The sequence below is a fragment of the Dipodomys ordii genome, unplaced genomic scaffold (genome assembly GCF_000151885.1).
Source record: "Dipodomys ordii isolate 6190 unplaced genomic scaffold, Dord_2.0 Scaffold19, whole genome shotgun sequence".
Classification (NCBI taxonomy): Eukaryota; Metazoa; Chordata; class Mammalia; order Rodentia; family Heteromyidae; genus Dipodomys; species Dipodomys ordii.
The window spans coordinates 12,039,547-12,055,356 of NW_012267235.1; the positions used below are offsets into that span (position 1 = coordinate 12,039,547).

Consider the following 15,810-nt stretch of genomic DNA (forward strand, 5'->3'; position numbering starts at 1 on the left):
AGAGTGCTCACCTTGAGCTGAATTGCTGAGGGATAGCGCCCAGGCCCAGAGTTCAAGCCCCATGGCCAAAAAAAAAAAAAAAACAAGGTTCAGCTGGGAATGTGGCTTAGTGGTGGGTAGACTGCTTGCCTAGCACTCATGAAGCCCTGGGTTCCATTCCTCAGTACCACATACACAGAAAAAGACGGAAGTGACGCTGTGGCTCAAGTGGTAGAGTGCTAGCCTTGAGCACAGAGAGGCTCAAGGACAGTGCCCAGGCCCTGAGTTCAAGCGTCAGGGAAAAAAAAAAAAGGACAAGGTTTGGGGAATGTTGAACACTTCTTCAACTCTAAAGCATTGCTTTCCAGTGCTATGGGACTTTTCTATGATGGAAATATCTTGAATCCAAGCTTTCAAACACAGTAGTCAACATCCACATGGAGCTGTTAAGCTCTTGAAATGTACATGAGGCTGATATATATAGATATAGATATAGATATATATAATATTGTATTATATAACAATATATATGTATATATATATTTTGTTGGTGGTGGTGGTTGTGAAGCTTGAACTCAGGACCTGGGTACTGTCCCTGAGCTATTTTTGCTTAAGGTTAGCACTCTACCACTTTGAGCCACAGCACTGCTTCCAGTTTTTGGGTGGTTAATTGGAGTTGAGAGTCTCCTAGGGATTTTTCTGCCCAGGCTAGCTTTGAACCATGATCCTCATCTGCCTGCTGAGTAGCTAGGATTATAGGCATGAGCCACCAGTACCCAGCTAAACAATTTTTTTTTGAGACAAGGTCTTGCTATGTACCCTATTTTATTTAGAAAATTATCTGCTTAATTTTGCCTGGTCCTATCATACCCAAGCTGGCCTCAATCTCTGATCCTTCTACCTTAGCCATTTAAGTGCTGTGATTCCAAGCATTTGCCACCATACTCAACTCAGAATTTTAAATTTTAATTGACATTGTTGTAGACGCATTTGGCTAGTGGCTACTTACTATATTGAAAGTGCAACTCTAGAGCCTGAAAGATAATGGACTTGGCTATGGAGCTATGGAGAAGAAGCAGGGACATTATAGTTCCAGTCTTTATCAGGCTCTGTGAGTGGTCAGCATCGGGGTTGGGTGGGGCTAAGATAAATGTCCTCAAACAACAACAGAACGTTTCTCTTGCCTCTTTATTCTTGATGAACATTTGCCCCGTCTTTACGCAAGGTCCTCATCACATTCTGATTTCCCCACTCTTTGAAGGTCTCTCTTGAGTTGCTGGGTACCTCTTGATAAAAGCGCCTGGGAGATAGAGCTTCACACTTATCCCTGCCCACTGCTAACTGTCTTTGGCGGGCATCAAAGACCACATGCCCTGCCCGGGTGCCTGGTCCAGGGCAATGGGGCCTCCAGTTGTTTTTTGGTGGCATAGACACCTGGTGATAGTTCTGGCAGGTTGAAGGAGTTGTATCCACAGGATGGCATACCCAGTTTTGGCTGCCTGTCTTCCAGGATGATGGCTTCAACTCCACTAGTACAGGTACCTCAGAGAAGGTGTGCAGGTTAGTGGAGATTGCCTGGGCCTTTGAAGGGCAGGGATTTTGATTGTCTGGAATAGACCAGGATACATGCTGTTCTGCCTCCTCCTGAAGAGGCATTTCATATATATAGGATTTGATTGAGGAAGATGTTGGTTTCTGAGTCTGATGTGGATTCAAAACTTGGGCAGAATTGGCACCTGGAAGGCAGCTTTGGTTTTTGTGGAGGCCAGGATCTGGGACAAGGCATGAATCTCTGTGGAGGCCTGCTTTCTGGGTAAGGCCTAGATTCTGGGGAAGGCCAGAGTCTTGAACATGTGCTAGGTCCTTGTAAAGGCTAGGACATTTATTTATTTCTGGACATTTGTGGAGGTTAGAGTTTTGGCTAGGTTCTAGGTTCCTATAAACTCCAACATCTTGAGCAAAGTTCAATCTTTTCTCAACTTCAGTGGCTTTAGTAAAGTCCACATTTCTGTGACGATTGGAATCTTGGGTAAGACCTGGGATCTTGTAGACTCCCGAATCTTGTGTAAGGACTGGATTCTTGTAATCCCCTGAGTCTTGAGTGAAGTTTGAGCCTTTATGGAGGCACGATCTTTTGACAAAGCCTAGGCTCTTGTGGTGACCAGATTCTTGGGTAAGTTCTGAGCTCTTGATGACTTTAGAGTCTTGGGTAAGGCCTGAGCTCTTCTGTGGTCTAGAATCTTGGGTACAGCCTATGTTCTTATAGACTCCTGGATCTTGGACATTGCCTGCCCTCTTGTAACCCCCAGAATTGTGAGAATGGCCTGACCTTTTAGGGTCAGTTGCTGGGGAAAGATCTTGACTTTTGTAGATTTCAGTGTCTTGGTTTAACCCAACATTTCTATAGTCCCTAGAATCCTGCATACAGCCCTGGGTCCTCTGAGGTACAGAAGTTTGAGTAACTGTTATGTTCTTGTAGGGGCCAGAGGATTGGGTATGACATGGAGTCTTAAAGACACCAGAGTCTTGAGTAGGACCTAGACTCTGTGGAAGGCCAGAATCTTTAGTAGTATCTGGATTTTTGTGAAGCCGAGAGTCCTGGGGAGGAATTGGATTCTTGCAGAGGTAAGGATCTTGAGGAAGGCCTGGCTTCTTGTGGAGATCTGAATTTTGTGTAAGGCCTAGGTTTCTGGGAACTCTGGAGTCTTTTGAAAAGCCTGAGGTCCTTTGAAGGCCATGGTTTGGGGTAATGCTTTTACTCTCAGAACATTGGGGTTTGCTCAAGGGCTGGGGATTGGTAGAGAACTGAGGAGGAATGGGGAAGTGGGAAGCAGGGACAGATGGAGATGACTTGGAGGTTGGTGTTTGTGTTAAATTGGAGGGCTTCTGAACGTTGCTGGGTTGAGGAAGGACAAAGGTTCTGGGCGGCACAAGTGGCAGAGAAAGAGTACATGGGGGAGGAGTTGTGGGCATTGAGCCTTGGGTAGTGCTTGGAGAATGCAAGCAAGGTTTCGAAGCAGCAGCATCTTGGGTGAAAACCAGGAACTTGGGGTAGAAAGGAACCTGTGCTTCCATGTCTTTCTTCTCAGAACTGCAAGGATGGAAGCTGCAGTAAGGGAAGGTCTTGGGCTGGCAGGGCTTATCTTTGGCATCTTCTGAGATCTTCCATTCCATGTTCCCCAACTCAAGGTAGCCCAGTATAGATCCTGAAGGAGGCTCAGTGTTGTCTTCACCATGTTGCTTTGATGTCTTCTCAGATGGACCAGAACTTACCAGGCCCTGCACCTCTTGGGACTGGGAGAAGGTACCCAACTCCTTTCTAGGATACCTAGCATTCTGGGGATCACATTTATGGATCATATTCTGCTTTGCTCTACGGGCATCATAGACTACATGACCAGTGGAGAGGCTAGAGCCAAAAGTAGCCAAGGTGGGAGGAATATGAGTTAGGTTGGGTTTAGGGGTGGTGGCAGAGACAGGAGTAGGGGCTGGAGTGGTTGTGGTGCCCCTAGCTAGTGCTGAGCCACTGGCTGAGGTAGAGGTTAGGACAGGAGGAGTGGCTAGGGCAAAAGTTAGGAAATGCTTTAGGGTAGAGGTTGAGGTACAGACTGGGTTTGGGGCTGGGGTACAGATTAAGGGAGAGGTTAGTGCAGAGGTTGGTGCAGTGGCTAGGCTTTGAGCATTGGAATGAATTAGATGAGAAGGGCCATGCACTGGGACTTGGGTTGAAGTGTGCTCAGGGCTGTCGGTTTGGGAGTTGGTCCAGGTCTGAGCTGAGGTATAGATTGGATTATGGCCCTGGGAGCGAGCTGGAACATATTCAGGGGCTGTGGCAGGACTTTGGGCTGGGGCCTGGGATGGGGTAGGAGCTGGGGCCTGGGGTGGGGTAGGGGAAGAAACCTGGATTGGAAGAGGGGCTAGGGTATTGGTCTGTTCTTGAGTTGAAGCAGGAGTCGTGATGGGAGTTTGGCTATGAGCATGGTCTGGGATGGAAGGTGGAGCATGGGCTAAAGCATGAGTTGGGGTAGGTAGGGCTGGAGCATCAGCCAGAATAGGGGCTGGGGCATGAGCTAGGGTGTGAGTAGGTTCTGAAATAGGGGCTGGGGCATGGGCGGGTTGGGGATGGGCTGAGGTGTTCGGAAGAGCCTGCACTTGGGATGGGGTATGCTCTGGAATGTGGGTCTGGGACTGGGTGGTGGTTTGCTCAGTGCTGTGGGTTAAGGAGTAAGGTTGGGCCTGGGCAGGAGCAGAAGTTGGGGCATAGTCTGGGCCTTTAGTCTTGCTGTCTTGAGGTAAACAGGGTGAAACCATGTCCAACTTGTTCATCTTTGGAAATTGGGAACAAATCTCTGTTCTGGCGTTTGAAGATGTGTGGTCCTTCAAGTTTGTTACCTGAAAGGCTTCTCCAGTTCCCATCATCTCCTCCTTCCATAGTCCCCAGGGAGCCTCTGTTGGAGCCCCAGCATACACACATTGAGGTGGTATCCAGCCACATCTAGAAACTTTCTCATCATTCCTATCTGGTTCCCAGGATTCAAGGTGATTAGTGTGCCCGAGCAAGAAGCTGGGGCGACGATGAAAGCGGGAAGAGACTCTTGAGAATAGGTTCTTGGAATCAGCAGTGCAGCGCGTGCACACAGGCCGGCTACTTAGACTGCTGGGTTGCTTGGCTGCAAAGAAAGAGGAATGAGACAATGCTTGGGGACTCAAGAAGCTATGGGGGATAGAAAGAGAGAAAAGGGACAACCATATTTCCAGGAGCCCATGCCAGGGTCCACTCACCTCTGGGGAAAAAATGATGGAAAATAATCCGTAAGGAGCTCTTCAGATGCCTCCAGAGCTAAGAGAAGCAGAGAAAAGGGAAAGAGTCCAGTGTCAGATAAGTCTTGAAGCTCAACATGTTTCTGACCACAATCCCAGCAATCATCCTACTTTCATCCCTTCAAGACTGGAGAGACAGGGCTGGGAAGGTGGCTCAGTGGTAGAGCGCTTGCCTTGCATGCATGAGGTCCTGGGTTCGATTCCTCAGCACCACATAAGCAAAAAGAAAAAAGCCACAAGTGGCGCTGTGGCTCAAGTGGCACTAGTCTTGAGCTGAAGAGCTGAGGGACAGCGCCCAGGCCCAGAGTTCAGGCCCAGGACCAACCAAAAGACTGGAGAGCCAGCTGGGTGCTGGTAGCTCATGCCAGAAGGCTCAGATCCGAGGATCTGGGTTCCAAGCCAGCCCAGGCAGGAAACTCTGTGAGACTTAGCTCCAATTAGCTACCAAAAAGCTATATATGGAACTGTTACTCAAATGGTAGAGTACCAGCCTTGAACAAAAAAGCTCAGGGACAGCACCCAGACCCATGCATGCATGGCATGCACACATGTGCGGGCACGCTCATGCACGTGCACACACACAGACACAGATACACACACACACACACACACACACACACACACACGCCAGTGAGGAATCCTGGCCAAACATAAGGGTGCACACCGGTAATCTCAGCACTCAAGAGGCTGTATCAGGAGAATTTTAAGCCAACATGAAATACATAGCAAAACTCTATCAGAAAACAAAACCCCCCTCCCCACCAAAACAACCAAACAAAAACCAATAAAAGACCAGAGCTCCCTCAACCCTGTTACCCAGTCCCTGTCCTAACCAGAGTCACCACATTGATCCCCACGTTGAGCAAGATGAAGCTGCCCAGAATCAGAAGAATTGAGTCTCCTAAGTCCTGACACTTCCTGGGGTTGGTGCCAGAGCATGCTTGGGCTCCATGGTGGGCTGGCTCACCCATAGCCTGGGGTCCCAGGACTACCTGGACCCCTTGGTTCCCACATACCCACCAGGACTTCTCTGGTGGGGGAGGGGAGAAGGATTGAATCATAATGGGACAGATGGTTGGGATCATAATGAGGGAGATGGAGAAGGAAGGGGGCCAAGGTGGAGCTCCTTGGTAACCAGGCCTGAAAGCCTAAGCTCCATCACTAACCCCAATTGTTTCCCCAGTGTTGATTTGTTTAGCTTGTTCAAATAGTCCTTGTTCTACCATTCTGGCAGTATCAATTGAGCATCTAGAATCCTTTACCCCTTGGCCATTCTTGAAAAAAACCTTGGCCTCAGAATCCTGGTTGGAATTGAGAGCCTTGGTCTTTTTCTTGGTTACACTGGACCACAGACAGGCCTTGATCTGCTTAGTACTCTAAGGTCTTGATTTTTGTGTGTGTGTGTGTGTGTGTGTGGTGTATGTGTGCACACACACATACACACATACACACACACACACACACACACACACACATACACATACCACACACACACACCAGTCTTAGGGTTTGAACTCAGGCCTGGGCACTGGAGTTTTTTCACTCAAGACTGGTATTCTTACTATTGGAGCCACAGTTCCACTTCTGGCTTCTTGCTAGTTAATTGGAGATAAACTTCATGTACTCTTATCTCTGGCTTCTGACCTGTTTCTTGAGCAAAACAGCCTCTGAGCCTGCTTTGGGATCAGAAAATCGGAGAAACAATGTACTCTCAGAGACCCATGGTTTGAAGTCTGCAGCTGTTTGAAGACAGTACACAGTAAAGGACTGTTGGCAGAACTGGCTGCTAAGCCTCATGTAAAGAAGGCTCAGGCCTATAATCCTAGCTACTCAGGAGGCTGAGATCTGGGGATTGAGGTTCAAAGCCAGCCTAGACAGGAAAACTTGTGAGACTTTTAACTTTGATTAGCCACTACAAACCGGAAGTGGAGCTGTGGTTCAAGAGATTAGGCAGAAGCCTGAGTTTAAGGCACACACACACACACACACACACACACACACACACACACAAAGTGTAGGACATTGTCCCTGAATCCAAGCCCAAGGCTCCAGGCTGGCAGGAGAGGCGCTTCCAAACTACACACTACACAGTTTTATGAACCTTTTCTTTATTCTTCTCCCCATGCTCTGCCTTACCACCCACATCTGCCTTCTGATCAATTAAGTTTCCCAGCCCTGCTCCTGTGTAGAGAAGGCCGTGAAGTTGTGGTGGAAGGTGGAGGCAGTGAGTTGGCTCGAGCCCTGCTCTCTTGCACCTGCCGCTTCAGCTCCAGGCTGTCATACACCTGGTAACCTGCCTTGCCACCTGGATTCCTGCTCAGTGGGATGAAGTTGGTGGGGGGTGGGGCAGCATCAGCCTGGGCTTCCTCAGGCTGAGGCTGGGAGGCTAAGCCAGCAGTTGGGGCCCGCAGATAGGTGGTCTCACCTAACATTGTAAGGGAGGTAGTTGCGGTCAGAGGGTGCCGAGAGGGCAGCGTGTCAGCCCAGTCGGCCCCCCTGCGGCGGACCTCATGAGTATCCCGGGAGCTGTAACTCAAGTGTCCCATGGATGGGTGTGGGCTGCGGTTGGACTGGCCGTGAGCATGGCTAGGGAGGCTTCGATGATGGGATTGATGAGGGATGGAATCCCGGCAGCCCTGGCTCTCCAGCCGAGAGTTTCGGGACACAAAGGCAGGTGAGGGATCAGAGCCTTCCACGCCATGCCGGCGCTGTTCCCACGCATCATACAGTATCTGGCCCCTTGAAGAGTAAGGACTGTGCCCTACAGGGGTCCAGGTAGGGTTAGGAGGAAGCCGGCGGGGAGACTGTGGGGATGAGGCCCACTGTTCTGTCTCCACATTGCCCCAGAGTCGCGACTGTGAATAATTGGGTCCAAAGGACTGAAGCCTCAGCTCTGATTTGGCCTCCACGCGCTTGGGCAAGCGACGCAGCTCTGGGGACAGGTAGAGAGAGGGGGGTGGCAGGCTGGCCAGGATCCCACCCTGGCGGCCCCACAGCCCCACTTTGGAGGGCAGAGCCATTTGCTTATGGAATCTACCACAGGCCCTCTGTGGGTACTTGGGAAGTGAGTAGCATGGGTCTTCTACTTCTGAGCAGGAGTCTCGGTCCTCCATGTCATAAAAGGGCACTGGCATCTTGCAGAGGCTCTGAGGTTTGGTACAAGAGACTGGGCAGTTACGGAAGAATTTTCTGGTGTTCTTGGGCTTAGGCTGGTGTCTGCAGCGGTGGTGGGGACTGCGGCGGCGGTGGCGGCGGCGGCGGCGGCGGCGGTGCTGGCTGCAGTGATGGCGGAGATGGTGATAGGAAGAAGAGGAACAGCGTGTGGGTTGGGCCATCTTTACCTGAACAGGGTCCAGAATGCAGCGAATGTGAATGTCCTTGTTCGTGGCTGGGGGATCTTTGGGAGGACTTTTACTAGCCTGGACTTCACCTGAGGGAGACAAGAGTTCACAAGACCAGGGCAATTGCCAGAATTGGGGCAGGGTTTTCTCTCTTCGTTCTTTCTTTTCTTTCTTCTTTCTTTCTTTTTCTTTCCTTCCTTCCTTCCTTCTTTCCCTCCTTCCTCTCTCTCTCCCCCCCCTCTTTCTTTCTCTTTCCTCCTTCCTTCCTTTTTCTTTTTCTTTTTTGAGGTGGGGGTGGGGTCACCCAGGGCCTGAGCACTGTTCCTGGGCAGTTTTGCTCAAGGCTAGCACTCTACCACTTTGAGCCACAGCTCCACTTGTGGTTGTTTTGTTTTGTTTTTTTTGACTGGTTAATTGGAGATAAGAGTATCTCAGGGATTTTTCTGCCCAAGCTGGCTTTGAAGTGTGATCCTGGGATCTCAGCCTCCTGAGTAGCTAGGATTACAGGCATAAGCCATCGGCGCTCAGCTCTGTTTCATATCTATCTATCTATATATGATTCATATATATTATATATATGATTCCTATATATCATATATTATCTTTAAGTAGTTGCTGCCCAACAAAGCAGTTTATGAATATAATGCATCTTGATCAATGTCACTCCTTTCATTATTCTCCCCCACCCCATCCCCAGGGAAGGATTTTCTAGGGCTGTTGTAGTTACACCTCTACCTGCAATACTTACGCTTGAGATTTATCCGATAGAAAATCTTGTCTAAAGCATTCTGGAGTCCATGCCATATCTGGGGGTAGTGGGAGAAAGGGGACTAGAGGTCAGGCTCTCTACCCCCACCCTGACCCAGGCAATCCCACTCCTGCAGGTAGAGGTACAAGCTATGGCTTGTTCCCCTCTTCAGCACTTTTCACCCCTTGGGATGGTCCACAACCATCACTGACCATAGCTGCCACATTGACACTTATGTTCACAAGAATGATGAGGCCTAGCAACAGGAATAGGATGTCCTCAGTATCCTGTGGGCTTTCTTGGTATTGGTTGCAGCACCCCAGGGCATCATACCATAGCTGGTTTTCCATGGTGGGGGGGTCCTAGGGCCACTTGGGCCACCCCCCCCCACCAGGTCCCAACCCACACTGTACTCATGCCAGTACCTGGAGATACCTACCAGCCTGGGAGGGAGCCAGGTCATAATGAGGCAAGTTGGGGAGAGTCATAATGAAGAGGTGGTATCTCTTTTAGTCACTCTGCTGTCCCTTTACATGGTCCATCTTTTTCATTGGCTTCTACTTGATGACAGCCAGCCCCCAGATATTCCAGAGTTGTCTCTTTCTTTGGAACCCACATCTGGTTTGTTCCTGATCAGAAAATATGGTAGCTATAGTCGAAACAATCTTCACACAATCATCCATAAAGGGTTTCCTCCATTTCACTCCTCTTTTCAGGTTTGCCTACTTTGGGACCAGCAACTAGAGAAACTGATAGATGCATAACAGCAATGCTTTGGGGGCCTGGCTGGGTGGCACACGACTTTAAGCACTTGTGAAGCTGAGGCATGGTGGCAAGTTCTAAGCTAGCCTAGAGACTTTGTCTCAATAAAAACTCTCTTCTGGGGTCACCTGTGTGTGCCAATTCTTACTCTCTCCTGACCATTTTCTTTAGCACATATCCCTGCCCAGCCTTTCCTGGCCAGGGGTTTCAGCCCTAAGTGTTGTTGGTCCCTGAGTCCACTGGTTGCTTCAGAGACAGAATTCCTCCTTGCTTAGGTTGTTGTACCTATCAATGACCAGCCCCATCTACAGTTTCTCTCTTCCCATTGACCCACCCTTATTCCAAGTTGAAAAACTGGTAGCTGTAAGGAAACCAGTGTATAGTCGTAATTCAGGCCTATAATCCTAGCACTAGGAAGACAAAGCCAGGAGGAACTCAAGATCTAGGCCAGTTTGGGTTACTCAGTGAGTTCAAGACCAGTCTAGTTCAAGACCATGTCTCAAAAACAAAAAACAGGCCAGGCACCAGTGGCTCACACCAGTAATCCTAGCTATTCAGGAGGCAGAGATCTGAGGATCGTGGTTCAAAGCCAACCCAGGCAGGAAAGTCCATGAGACTCTTATCTCCAATTAACCACCAGCAAACCAGAAGTGGTGCTATGGCTCAAGTGGCAGAATGCTAGCCTTGAGCTGAAGATCTCAGGGACAGCACGCAGGCTTAGAGTTCAAGCTCCATGACCGACCAAAAAAAAAAAAAATACATGAAGTTATTAACAAAGTATAAAACACATGTAATTGTTTACAAAAGGAGTCTTTTATGTAAAATAGGTTCATCATTGGAGTCTCACAATGGTACCCTGAGGATGACAAGTCATTCAGAAAGTAAACTACTCAGCATATGAAGGACAGGCCAGTGAACATTTTCCATCAACTTCCAAATACATAGCCAGGTGCTAGTGGCTCTCTCCTGTAACCCTAGCCACTCAGGCATTTGTGATCTGAGGATCATGGTTTGAAACCAGCCAGGGCAGAAAACTCAGAGGGATTCTTATCTCCAATCAACTACTCAGAAAAAGCCAGAAGTGGCATTGTGGCTCAAGTAGTAGAGTGCTAGCCTTGAGCACAGAGTCTCAGAGACAATGCTCAGGCCCTAAATCCAAGCACCAGGACCAGCAAAATTAAAGAAGTAGGGATTCACAGGTCTGCTCACATTCCAGAAATCCATGTAGTATGGAAGATAAGTTCCAGTTCCTTCAGCTTGGTTGTACTCACATAGCAACTTGTTCCCAAGATATGTGTGTGCATAAGAAACCAGCCTTCCACCCGGCACCCTTGGCTCACACCTGTAATCCTACTCAGAAGGCTGATTTGAGAATCGCAATTCAAAGCCAGCCTGGTCAGAAAAGTCCATGAGACTCTTACCTACAACAAATTACCCAGAAAAAGCCGGAAGTGGCACTGTTGCTGAAATGGTAGAGCACTAGCCTAGAGCACAAAGCAGCTCAGGGGCAGCATCTAAACAAGCCCTGATTTCAAGCCTCAGGATCGGCCAAAAAAAAAAGAGCCCAATCTTCTAGGAGTAGGACAGGAGTGGAGCAGGGATTGAGTTTCCTTGCGGCCCAGTGGGTGAAATATTCTGATGAGATCACATGATAATCTGTGTAGGTGAAATATTCCAGTGGGCTAAGCTGGTTGCATGGCAATGGAAATCTACCAGCAGGAATAGGGATCTACCAGCAGCATCTGAGGCCATGAACTTGATTCTTGTCTATGTGATCATGAGCAAGTCACTTGGCCTCTCTGAGCCTCAACCTCTAATTTGTGACATGGACAGGAGGTGACAAAGGGCTGTGATGTTATGGTGAGCTATTTCTTGAGAGAATGTCCCAGTATTTCATTTCTTGCTCCAAGCTTGCTAGAAGGTACCGTAGCTTCAGGTTATGTCTGGGAAATTCTGAGGACCTAGATACCCTCCCTCTCAGTTACCTCTGTCCAAAGAAACCAGGGTTTAAGAGAACCTCACTCTCTTTGGAGCTGTAGCCTAAATATGGGCTCTGGCATGGACCAGATCTCTAGCAAGGCCCCAGACCTAGCTAGAGCCATAGGAATGTGAGTCTCTTTAGTGTACAAGTACCTGGGGTGCTGGATTTTGGGGCCTTCCTAGAGCACAAAGAAAAGAAAAAGACAAGACAAGACAAGCTGGGTGCCAGTGGCTCACACCTGTAATCCTAGCTGCTCAGGAAGCTGGGATCTGAAGATCTCCATTCAAAGCCAGCCCAGGCAAGAAAGTCTGTGGGATGCTTATATCCAATGAACCACCAGAAAAATCAGAAGAGGTGCTGTGGCTCAAAGTGGTAGAGCACTAGCCTTGAGCAAAAAAAAGCTCAGAGACAGTGCCCAGGCCCTGAGTTCAAGCCCCATGACCGACAAAAGCAAGGAAGGGAGGGAGGGAAGAATGGAGGGAGAGAGGGAGGGAAGGAGGAAGGGAAGAAGGAAGGAAGGAAGGAAGGAAGGAAGGAAGGAAGGAAGGAAGGAAGGAAGGAAGGAAGGAAGGAGCCTTGAAACTAGAGGACCCGGGAGAGCGTCCAAGACAAGACCTGTGAGGGCAAGAGGCTGATGAGGCACCCAACTCACACATTTCCTTAGTAACCAGGGATTCTGGGTTCTCTGTGGGCCTTGCCTCTTCCACACTATCACACACCAACTACTCTCTCTTTTTTTATTTTATTTTCCCCCCATTACCTCCCTTTGAGTGAACGATACACCCAGTCCTTTTTTTTCCCTTCGGCAGAATTGGATCCAGAAGTAAAGGGGTAGCAATGGGATAAGGCCTCTACCTCCTGGGTCAGTTCTCGCAGCCTCCTTCTCACATCTCGGGCATCATACATTATTCGGCCTGAGGAGGAGCGCCGGGAGATTTCAGGGACAATTGCGGGGCCCAAGAAGGTAGATGGGGCAGGTTGAGACTGGGCTTCCTCAGCCTCAGCACAGGTCCCTATCCTCACTCCATTATTTTTGTGGTTCAGAGCCTCTGGGCTGGGAGGTGGGGGGTTCACTGTGTATACATAGGCCTCTAGGCCCAGCTCTGATTTGAGGGGCCTTCCCTCCACTGTTGGCTGGAAGCGGATGGTCTGGGATGGTGGCTCCAGAGTATCCTGAGTCCAGGATTCCCAGACTTCCTGAGGGGGTTGGAAGCCTTCCCAGTCCTTGGGGCCATCCCAGTGGTGGGAGCAGATTGCTGTGTGCTGAAGAGGGGGCTTCTCCTCATCACTATCCGGGGCCCAAGTTACAGGTTGCTGGGCACGTCGTGCTGGAGAGGGCCGATGGCGGCGGCGGCGACGAGTGGGTGGGGGGGTCATGCTCATTTTCACAGGGTCCATGGTGCATCGAAGATGGACAGAAGGCTGGGTTTGCTTCTCAGGAGAGGCTAATTTAGTGGCTTCTGTGGACAGGGAAGAAGTAAAACTGGTGGAGAGACTGGCAGGGGAGGGGAGGGGAGGCAGAAAAGGGAGGAGAAACAGGGGGGCCACTATGGTGCCTAAGAGGGAAGAGCAGCAAGAGGCCAGGAGACAGAGACAGAGACAGAGAGAGAGGGAGGGAGAGAGTGTGTGTAAAAGCTAGATTGCTTCTGTTCTCCCATTACCCAAGTCCCCAGTCCTGCTTACCATTTTCACAAATGATATGGAATATTCGGTGCAAGACGACACGGAGTCGGCTCCAGAGCTAGATATAGAAAAACATGGTGACCCTAGGCAGGTCCTTGACACCCCCTAGGCTGCCCTTAGCCATCCCTCCAGAACCCTCCCACTTCTCCTTGCCCTGACCAGGGTCACCATATTGATGCCAATGTTAATGCAGATGACGAGGCCCAACAGCAACAAGATGGAGTTGCCCACGTCCTGGCAGTTGTTGGTGTTAGGGTTGTGATACGAGGCCCACCCAGGCCGTGGCCGCTCAGCCATGGCCATGGCGGTCCCTAGGGCCACCAGGGCCCTTAGGCCCCCAGCCTACTGTGCCCACAGTGTCCACTGGTCTACTTGTCTGACCCAGAGGGTCCTGAGGGTGAGCGGGTCACAATGATGCTTGGGCCTTCCCTCATAATGTAGCAAGGGGTTATTTTCAAAGTCTGGGCCTAGCCAGGATTGACCTCCAGTCTGAGCCAGGCCTTGTCAGAGGCCAAACCCTTTGCTGTGTATGCACCAGCCCATTGGCTCTGGCTTTTTGCCATCTAATTCCACCAGTCCCTGCCCCCTTCTGTAGAACTATACCAGGTTCTATCCTGTCTCTGTACAGACCTAGGTCATGATTTATTTATTTATTTATTTATATTGAGATAGAAGTCTCAGCCTGCTGAGACTCAGGCTGCTCTCAAACTTTTTTTTTTTTTTTTCTCAATTGTGAGGCCTGAACTCTGGGCCTGGGCGCTGTCCCTGAGTTCTTCAGCTCAAGGCTTGTGCTCTACCACTTGAGCCACAGAGCCACTTCTGGCTTTTTTTTGCTTATGTGGTCCTGAGAAAATGAACCCAGGGCCTCTTGCATGCAAGACAAGCACTCTTACCATTGAGCCACCTTCCCAGTCCCTGCTCTCAAATTTATCCTGCTTGAGCCTCCTGAGTAATAGGTTTGAAAACATGTGTGGGTTTTTTGTCTTGGTGCTGGTATTAGGGCTTGAACACAGGGCCTGGGCACTGTCCCTTAGCTTTTTCATTCTACCGCTGGAGCCACAGCTCCACTCCCAGCTTTTGAGTGGTTAATTGGAGATAAGAGTCTCATAGACTTTCCTGCCCAGGGCTTTGAACGTTCACTATCAGACCTCAGTATCCTGAGTAGCTAGGGTTAAGGACACAAGTCTTAATCTTCCAGACAATCCCATTACCATGTCAACTTTACCCTCTTCCTCTCAGGCCTCAGTCACAATGAGAGCCGTACTCCTCCCCATGCCAACAACCTTCTAACATAACAGCAGACACACCAACAGTTAAACTTTTATATTTACAATATTGTCTTCATCTTTTGCCAGGTTTAAAAATGTGTACAGAGCCGCAAAGGATTGGGATAGGGACATGGGATTGTTTGGGGGTGGGGAGGGGGGGGCTAGGCATTGGAGTCCGTGGCTGTATCTTGGGGTCCCCCAGCCCCCCTCCATGCCTCACTGGGGGCATCTGCCTACAGGGCTCAGGGCCCAGGTCGCTAGCATTTGGAGGGCATGGTTGTTCCAACAGGAACTAGACTAGGTATGGGGAAGGGCCAGAAAAGAACTTTTCCATGAGTGGAAGTGGGAGAAAGGACAATCGAGGCAAAGTTCTGGGACTCAAGACCAGGGTCTCTGGATCTGGGTGTGTCAGTGAAAGACAGCACCCTATCCCTACTCAAGTTTGGCACTAGCGTTACACAGAAAGCCACACGGCACATGAGGATTCATTTGCTCCCTGGTATCCATTGAAAACCCTTCCTGATATCCTTTTCCATAGAGGGCCAAACCCAGGGGCCTTTGGGCAGTTGCCTTTCGTTGCTTTCAAATTCTTGCTGGTGTCTGCAACAAACCCTGTCCTCACAGCCCCCTCCATCTGCTCCTCAGTACAGCTGACCTCATTCTCTCCCCAACCAACCTGTCTGTGAAACCTTTCTTTTCCTGGTCCCTTCCCCCTCCTCCACCCATTGCGCCTTTCCTTCAGCCCTGCTGTCAGGGAGGGTAGGCCGGTTAAAAGACGAAGGAGAGAAGGTTGGTCTGACCCTGAGATGGGGGACAGCTTTAACGAGGGAAACAGGGATGGAGAATGGGGAACTTAGGCAGAAAGGGACAACTAGGGAACAAGACCACAGGCGGGGTTGGGGGGGAGAGGGCCTTCTTAGCTGCCACATGCCCCTGCCCTGTGTTCCATCTGCCTTGCCCTAAGACTGGGGGATCTTGGCACATTTTGAGGTTCTTCCCTCCCCCAAACGTATCTATTCAGTTTGGCACAGATGAGCAATGATCTGAGTACTAAGGGAAAGGCTATCCTTAGGCCCCATGAGGGCTTTGGTCAAACATGCATGGCCTCCACGGGTGGCATGTGCCATGCCTCCCCCCCTTTTCCCATCCTGTGCCCCTCCAATCCAGCATCTCAGGACTGGTACATCCCCCTCCTCCCCACCCCCAGCTCTGTCAACTTGAAGCTTG

The 15,810-nt window shown here is 49.9% G+C and overlaps 2 protein-coding genes across 2 annotated transcripts; both read right to left on the bottom strand.

Moving 5' to 3' along the window:
- Positions 1 to 6,956: 6,956 nt before the first annotated feature.
- LOC105983431 (chromosome unknown open reading frame, human C17orf74) lies at positions 6,957 to 9,239 on the bottom strand. Its single transcript, XM_013013286.1, has 3 exons — positions 9,102 to 9,239; positions 8,890 to 8,947; positions 6,957 to 8,230 (listed from the first exon to the last, which is right to left on the bottom strand). Exons 1-3 carry the CDS (start codon positions 9,237 to 9,239, stop codon positions 6,957 to 6,959), a joined length of 1,470 nt encoding a protein of 489 aa, XP_012868740.1.
- A 3,149-nt stretch (positions 9,240 to 12,388) lies between these two features.
- Spem1 (spermatid maturation 1) lies at positions 12,389 to 13,618 on the bottom strand. Its single transcript, XM_013013287.1, has 3 exons — positions 13,475 to 13,618; positions 13,316 to 13,373; positions 12,389 to 13,092 (listed from the first exon to the last, which is right to left on the bottom strand). Exons 1-3 carry the CDS (start codon positions 13,616 to 13,618, stop codon positions 12,389 to 12,391), a joined length of 906 nt encoding a protein of 301 aa, XP_012868741.1.
- Positions 13,619 to 15,810: the final 2,192 nt, after the last annotated feature.